The sequence below is a fragment of the Oncorhynchus kisutch genome, linkage group LG3 (genome assembly GCF_002021735.2).
Source record: "Oncorhynchus kisutch isolate 150728-3 linkage group LG3, Okis_V2, whole genome shotgun sequence".
Taxonomy (NCBI): Eukaryota; Metazoa; Chordata; class Actinopteri; order Salmoniformes; family Salmonidae; genus Oncorhynchus; species Oncorhynchus kisutch.
In genome coordinates, this window is record NC_034176.2 from 29,877,422 (window position 1) to 29,885,479 (window position 8,058).

The 8,058-nt window shown below is 39.7% G+C and overlaps 1 protein-coding gene and 1 long non-coding RNA gene across 3 annotated transcripts; one reads left to right on the forward strand and one right to left on the reverse strand.

Moving 5' to 3' along the window:
* Positions 1 to 550: 550 nt before the first annotated feature.
* On the reverse strand, positions 551 to 3,166 carry LOC109873693 (uncharacterized). Of its 2 annotated transcripts, XR_004208971.1 has the most exons (7): positions 2,768 to 3,166; positions 2,498 to 2,539; positions 1,842 to 2,235; positions 1,605 to 1,717; positions 1,431 to 1,499; positions 1,136 to 1,211; positions 551 to 1,019 (listed from the first exon to the last, which is right to left on the reverse strand). It is a non-coding gene; the product is annotated as an uncharacterized LOC109873693 (long non-coding RNA). The 2 variants fall into 2 exon arrangements; XR_004208970.1 differs by having other exon boundaries at positions 1,842 to 2,539.
* A 370-nt stretch (positions 3,167 to 3,536) lies between these two features.
* On the forward strand, positions 3,537 to 7,558 carry gtf2h3 (general transcription factor IIH, polypeptide 3). Its single transcript, XM_020472113.2, has 13 exons — positions 3,537 to 3,650; positions 3,987 to 4,066; positions 4,170 to 4,276; positions 4,394 to 4,539; positions 4,653 to 4,715; positions 5,778 to 5,807; positions 5,938 to 5,966; positions 6,057 to 6,131; positions 6,220 to 6,273; positions 6,357 to 6,425; positions 6,515 to 6,650; positions 6,732 to 6,768; positions 6,890 to 7,558. Exons 1-13 carry the CDS (start codon positions 3,635 to 3,637, stop codon positions 6,957 to 6,959), a joined length of 912 nt encoding a protein of 303 aa, XP_020327702.1. The 5' UTR covers positions 3,537 to 3,634; the 3' UTR covers positions 6,960 to 7,558.
* Positions 7,559 to 8,058: the final 500 nt, after the last annotated feature.

Sequence of the window (8,058 nt, forward strand, 5' to 3'; positions counted from 1 at the left end):
AAATAAAAGATCCCAGAAATTTTCCAAACGCACAAAGTGCTTATTTCTCAAATGTTGTGCAAGAAAATCCATCCACCTGACAGTTGTGGCATGTCAAAAAGCTGATTAAAACAGCATGATCATTACACAGGTGCAACTTGTGCTGGGGACAAAAGGACACATGTGTAGTTGTCACAACACCACTAGTCTGAAGTTGAGGGAGCTTGAAAATGGCATGCGGACTGCAGGAATTTCCACCAGAGCTGATGCCAGAGAATTTAATGTTAATTTCTCTACTATAAGCCTCCTCTGTCGTTTTACAGAATTTGGCAGTACTTCCAACCAGCCTCACAACCCGCAGACCATGCGTAACCACGCCAGCCCAGGACCTCCACATCTGGCTTCTTCACCTGTTGGATGGTCTGAGACCAGCCACACGAACAGCTAATGAAACTGAGGAGTAGTTCTTTCTGTAATAAAGCCCTTTTGTGGGGAAAAACTCATTCTGACTGGCTGGGCCTGGCTCCCCAGTCCCACCCATGGCTGCACCCTTGCCCATTCATGTGAAATCCATAGATCAGGGCCTAATTTATTTCAATTGATTGATTTCCTTCTAACTCAAAATCATTGGAATTGTTGCATTTATATTTTTGTTACGTCTACATACTACACTTTATGGAAACTGTATATTTTACATTTAGTTATCTTTTTTTAATTTGTATTTGTTTAGTCCCACCCTTCAGCTACCCTCACTCCTCCCATCTATCTCTGAAAACCATCCAGTTTTGATTTTCTAATTGCCATATACTTTAACTGTGCTGGAATGTTTGACAAGTTCTGAACCTTTCTATTCTCAGTTTCTACAGATTGTAAATTAAAGATGAATGTTAATGACCATATTTTAGTGCAATTACCTTAAATCGGTCTGGGACATCTTGCTGGTTTAGAGGGAAGAGTCTTACAAATTTGAAGCTTTCTGCCACAACGTAGAAAGGCTTGTTGTGAGCCTTTGAACACACAGCCAGTTGATAGGTGCCAATCTGTCAAGTGGGTTGCAGAACACAGGGTAACCCATGATGTGTAACTGGTATCATCCAAAGGACAAACATAAGATTGTCTAGTTGGTGTGTTATCCAATTCAGAAAATACACAGTACCTTGTTAATAATGCCACCACTTTCCACCACTCCCTCTGCACCCACAATCACCAGGTCCACCTTTTCCATTATTTACCTTTAACAAAACACACTATTTTCAGTACTGTAATAAGATACATGGATTTCACTGACTGCATATATCCTTCATATAGACTACCTGTATAAATCAAAAGTGGGTATTATTAAAACAGTAATTTTAAGGTCCTTTAAAAAAAAATAGTATGATTGAGCTGAGATCTCAATCCGATTTATTTATATAATTTCATGACTCAACTGAAATGATTTTGATATTTACCCCACTGCAGCATCAAGAACCACTGTGACTGGAATGTTTAGGTTGCGTAATTTCTCTGCCATTTTTTGTCTGTAAAGAGACAAAAGTATACTTGTGAATATTCTTTCAAGTTCCTCTCTAGGGTTTGCTTAGTTTGGTATTATACATACGCATGCGTTTGGGTTGAGCACACACCCTGCAGAGTCTGGTTGTGACTCAGTGACGTACACAATGAAACGTTTCTTGTCGGCTGCTGCACTCGCCAGTACCCTAAGAACCACCCGGGAGGATGAGTGTGTCAGTATTTTCTGTGAATGGCAATAGAAAACAGTGTTTGTCAGAGGCAGAATCACCATGTGTTCCAGTGGGGCGGGTTTGAGACTTCGTTCGAAAAACCAAATTCTATAGAAATACTGACAGCTCCATCCTTACTTTGCTCCTGGAAAGGGATATTTTCTTTAGAAAGAGCTCTCCTCTCTCTACCATAGCTTTCTTGCATTGAGAGAGATCCTGTTCGGGGGACAAATAAAACATTTCTGAGAATGACATCTCAAATCATGATGGTACGTTGTACAACTCAAGGTACTCTCGCCATTGAATATATGTCAAATCACGGTAAAGTGAGCTCGAGTGTATAAGAGTAGCCTAGGTGTTGCAGCAAGAGGGATAGGTGATAGCCCTCTACTCCCAGGGTTTTCCAGTGATGTGAGGCTGATGAAGCGGAGGAACAGTTCGCCACCAGACGAGACAGCCACAGAGGAGTCCGCCTCCTCCAGACACCCAATGGTCTGGGTCAGATTCTCTCTCAGGCCCAGGATGGTCTCACCTGCTCAGGGACATAAAGCACCCAACCAATCAATACCACAACTTGTCTATTTGCTAATAATTGACAAATCGAGTGCCAACCCTTCAGCAGCGATAAGGAAAATATATTGAATTCAGTAACCATCAGACAAAAGATTTGCCTCTTGATTTACACATCAGTATAACAAGTGAAGGAGGGTAGAAAAGTAATGTCTTGTCTAAGTAAATCTGACTTTGGTCTCTTTTGAGGAATTCCAGGAGATTGCTGCTACAGCAGAGGGTACCTCAGGGTCCTGTCTCATGCTTCCTGAAGTACTCCACCAGCTCTGAAAGCAGATGGCCATGGGAAGGTCAGTCATATGAAAATATGAACCATATAGAAGTGCAAATCTACTTGATTACACTCTCACTAAAAAGTGAATAGTGTGTTGTGCTTACATGGAAACAACCCCCATCTGAAATCAACTACAGGCAAGACCATGTATATATTGCTATGTGGGACCATATGAGAAGCATGTCTACTCATCAAGTTCTTCAATGACACCTAAACTCACCATCTTTGTCCATTCTGTCAAACAAGTCCACACCTCAACCAAAGCAGAAAGCGGGCAAGATGATACCTGAATATTTGTAGAATAAACTTTCTAGCCAGCTAACCTAGTATGTGCCAGATGGATTTTTGCTGACAACTACGCTACCTAGTCCTTCGTTCTCCAGCTATCTAACGTTAGCGAGCTACTAGTCATGTACTTGCTCGCGCTCATTAAACAGCCACGTTTGTCCTCCTCTGACGCGAATTATGCTCATTCAAGTGTACCTTCTTGCGTTGTGGACTGAGAAAAGACAATCCTTGATTTGCGTCAAATATAATACGTTTAAATAGCAAATTCTGTCACAGTTATACTGGGTTTAAGGTAAATGTTTGTTAGTTTTTTGGGATGGATTCCGCGTTCAAAACAACTGGGAACTCTGAATTCTCCGACTTCAGTGCGTTCACGCAACTGGGCATTCCGGAAAAAAACACTACATAGCTGATTCAAATGATCAAAGCTTGATGATTAGTTTATTATTTAAATCAGCTGTATAGTGCTAGGGCAAAGACCAAAACGGGCACTCGAGGACCGAGTTTGAGAAACCTTTCCCTAACCATGTTAAATATAAGCTTCAATGGGATAGAGACTTCCCAAGGACCACGAATAGCACGGACCTTTTTCTCAGTCCAAGCTCATTTTTCCCCAAGTTCCAAGTTGTTGTGAATGCTCGGAAGTCAGAGATTTCCATGTTCCCAGGTGTTATAAACGCGGCATAAATATCAGATGTCGCAATTTGATGATGTACAACTAATTTCTTATTGGTTGTTTTAGGGAGAAATGGGCGGGTCTTTAGTTTGGGCACGCTGGAGGAGTTAGCAATGTTAACTTATGGTGATGGCGTCGGGTAAGTGAATTCACCATAATAGAGATTTAGCCATAATAAATCAATCTTAAACAATAATGAATATGTTAAAACATTGGAAGTGTAACATATATATATATAGTGAAAACATTGGCTTACAAGCTTGCTGGCATTGAATGAGTTTTATGAAGAAATGAAATAGCTGGCTAGCTAGCTAACATTGGCTAGTTTGTGCTAATCACTAGCTAACTAGAAATTAGTAACGTTGGCGTAGTACTAATCACTGATATAAAATGAATGCATGAGAAAAGGCACAAGTTAGTTATTGTCATAACAACCATAGCCACCGGTCAAGCTAACTTCTGTGTTTGTCTGCAGAGGATGAAGTCAGTCTTCTGGTCATTGTTGTGGATGTCAATCCCATATGGTGGGGTCAGCAAGCTAATCGAGAACCTCAGGTATTTAACTATTATTAATTGTGCAATTGTCTACAGAGTTGGCCTCTATTTCAAAGAATATATTAGACTGAGATATGCATGATTTGTCTTTCTCCTCTCTTAGTTCACCCTGTCCAAGTGTCTGGATGCAGTCATGGTGATGGGTAACTCCCACTTGGTCATGACTAGGACCAACAAGCTGGCCATAATTGCCAGCCATTGTCAGGAAAGGTATTCAAACTTGTCACTTGTAGATACACAGAATACTTATAAATGCTGGTTTCTGTCCGGTGATTTTATGTTCCAATCTAATTACAAATCTCCTTCCTTCCTTGTCATATGCTGCAGTCATTTTCTGTATCCTTGTAAGCTCTGGAAATCTGGAGATGGTCATGGGGATGAAAATGCATCAACAAGTGGGGATGGCAAGTATGAGCTATTGTCAGTTGCCAATGACTTCATTGCAGAAGAGATCAAGAATCTCATGTCAAGAAGTAAGTGCAGAATAATTTCCTTGTGCATTGCCAAAAAAATAACAAAGTTAGCAGTGTTTGTCAACTCCCTTTGTGTACTCTTATAAGATCCTCACTTTTGTTATGTTTTTCAGCTGAAGTGAAGGGAAACCAGACAGACACACTATTGGCGGGATCACTTGCTAAAGCTCTCTGCTGTATCCTTTCCACTAAAATGCTTAGTCATTACAATGCATTTACATTAGAACAGCAGCATAATCACCATCTTAGAGCAGATATTAATCAATTTCCCTGAAATTATTTTGGGCAAGGCTGCACATCAGTCTCTGGAACCCTTTCCCGACAACTTACGGTCAGACGTTTCTGCGCATATGCAGGGTTCTCAGCTTTACTCGTTCAGCTGCCCAGAGTATAGGCTGCTCTGGCGAAGGGTGCTCATTTAATAAAGTTAGGTCATAGCTGAATCAATGTCTGCAAGATCACATAATGACAGTAGTCAATAACAGAACCAAATATAATAGCATAGTTTAACGTTACTGTAAGAAAATAAATAATTTATGAGATTTTAGGATGATTGTGCGGCTGTTCCCATTTTTCTCTCGTGCGGTCAAAACTCAACAACGTGCGCCACTAGGCAAAATATGTGCTTTGATTGAAACAAAACACAGGTATGCTACTTTAACACCATCTGTTCTAAATTTAGTCACCGTACATAATTCAAAACAACCCTGTAGGCTACTTTAGAACAACACTGTTGATAACTCAAGAACATCTAAATATATATCCCCATGAAACTGATTGACGTTTCACACTTAAAAAATGTATTTAATACGACCATTCACACTATCATAAGGGGGAAAATATCATATATGTTGTTTTTTTTTGTCTTACAGTAACGCTATGCTATTATATTCAGTTCTGTTGTGCAGAATACTGTCATTATGTGATCTTGCAGACATTGATTCAGCTTTAATCCAACTTTATTAAATAAGCACCATTTGCCAGAGTCGCCTGTTCTCTGGGAAGCCGAATGAGTAGAGCAGAAACTGCGTGAAGTAGAGAATCACGCACATGCGCAGAAGCTTCAGACCTTTAGTTGTCGGGAAGAGGGTTCTAGAGAACTTTGACGCGCAGCCACTGAATTAGTTTTAAATGGCTGGTTTTTGTTGGTGTTTTGTCGATTTGTAAATTATAAATAAAATTCCCCTCGTCAAATTTGAGCTGGATGCTTGTATGTTTCTTTTACTTTCAATATTCAGATATCCATAGAGTCGCAAAGGAGCTGGAAGGTATTCAGAGCATTTCAATTACTAGGTTAATAAAGTGTTAATAAATTCCATCAGATTTAATCTTACAATTTTGTAATGGTCATTATACCAGTCATGGTTTTCAGTCATATGTTTCCGTGCTTTTTTTCAGCCGGACAAGAAATGAAGTCAAGGATATTGGTAAGACCTCACTGGAGTCAGTTTCACAAGGGTAGCTTACTCTTTTGGTGAGTGTGGTTTGAATATTTGTTTTGTGTTTTTGCGGAATAGGTCGTTAAAGCAGCAGAAGACTGTGCCTTGCAATACATGAACTTCATGAATGTGATCTTCGCTGCCCAGAAGCAGGTAAAATTACTGTCTTCTCAGCTTTCGCTTTCTTTAGCATATGTTTATTAAAGAAACTGTGTCTCTATTTTGTCTTGTCTTGTTACAGAGTATCCTAATAGACGCCTGTGTGTTGGACTCGGACTCAGGTCTCCTCCAACAGGCAAGTTTTGATTGCTTTATCATATAGATGTGCACAAACATTTTCAGAATGTTCACCATTTTCTACTGTATTTGTCTTAACAGGCCTGTGACATAACTGGAGGATTGTACTTGAAGATACCACAGAAGATTGCCTTGGCACAATATCTTCTGGTGAGGATAAAAATGACAGAGTTAAAGATTGATTAGCTTTTATGTCTTGTGTTTTGTGTGACATTGGTTACATTCTCTTTTATCTGTAGTGGGTATTCCTGCCAGACTCTGACCAACGCTCCCAACTGGTGCTGCCACCTCCTGTACATGTGGATTACAGAGCAGCATGCTTTTGCCACAGAAACCTCATTGAGATTGGTTATGTCTGCTCAGTGTGTTTGTCAAGTGAGTTATATTTTGTTTTCTCATTGTATAAAAGTTGTATAATGATTTAATTTCTAATGAACAAACCCTATTCTCTTGAAGTATTCTGCAACTTCAGTCCCATCTGCACAACGTGCGAGTGAGTATTACAGACCTTTACTCTTGTTGTAATAGACATTAAGGGAAGTAGGAACAGGTGGTAATTATTTTTGTTTCTGTGCAAATGTGTTTAGTCATCTTCAAATGCCTTTTCCTTGTAGGACTGCCTTCAAAATTCCATTGCCCCAGGTGGTGAAGTCAAAGAAGAAGAAACTCAAGCCATCAACGTGACATGCAAATTAACACTGTACATGGACCTTTGTAATTGGAAAGTTTTATTTAAAGATTACCACGGTTTTCTTTTGGTAAGGTATTACTGTATCACCCTCCTTGGTAAACCGCAGGTTATGTCAAGAGGAAATATTGGTTTAGGCCAGGGATAGCCACTAATACAAAGAGGGCTTGTGTGGGTGCAAGTTTTTGTTTCAGGCAAGCAGTAACACACCTGATTGAACTAATCAAAATAACAAAGGAACAAAAGCCTGCAACACACCACTACAACAGAGTTGGCCACCAATGGTTTAGGAAGTGCTAATGCTTGATTCATGACATGTTTGACTTGGATCCGATAATACCCGAGTTTCCCACTCAGACAGTATCAGAATAAACCAACGGGAAGCTCTACACAAATAACCTAGGTACATTTTTACTCTGAGGTTCCGAGTTTCCGTCATGAATCCACCATATAGCTCTCGGTTTATGATCACAAAAGTTAATGGCTACAATTAGTTGTTTTTTTTATGTCACATTTCACAATTTTTACATGCATGTTTTTGATACTTTTAAATACAGAATTTGTTAATCAATAAATCTGGCCTAATATTCCTTAATATGAATTCCTATACGTTTTTGCATCCACTCATACCAACATTCTGAATTGTTTTTTTTACAATACCCTCTTACCATTTGTTAAGTGAAAACTAATTCCATAAAGATTAAATTAAATGTTTTTCCTAGTGTCATCGGTCGTCACTAGCTAACACGGTGGTCATCAGGCAGGCAGCTGATTATTACCCCTTAATACCATGGCACTATCATGGTTTTTCGGTCACTATCCTTGGCAGGAAAATACCATGGTATTTCCTGACATGGTCATTTTTTCCCCATTGTACTGCCATGGCAGGAAAATATCATGGTATTTGCACCAGTACCTTGGTGTGTGTATGTGGACACCGCTTCAAATTATTTCAGCCACACCTGTAAATGACAGGTGTATAAAATCGAACACACAGCCATGCAATCTCCAAAGCCAAACATTGGCAGTAGAATGGCCTTACTGAAGAGCTCAGTGACTTTAAACGTGGCACCATTATAGGATGCCACCTTTCCA

Bases quoted from the DNA above. Each gene is read 5' to 3' on its own strand.
- gtf2h3 (XM_020472113.2), top strand. The intron at 4,067-4,169 runs GTATTTAACTAT...CTCCTCTCTTAG, and splicing joins AAGCTAATCGAGAACCTCAG to TTCACCCTGTCCAAGTGTCT. The intron at 5,808-5,937 runs GTATTCAGAGCA...GCTTTTTTTCAG, and splicing joins AGTCGCAAAGGAGCTGGAAG to CCGGACAAGAAATGAAGTCA.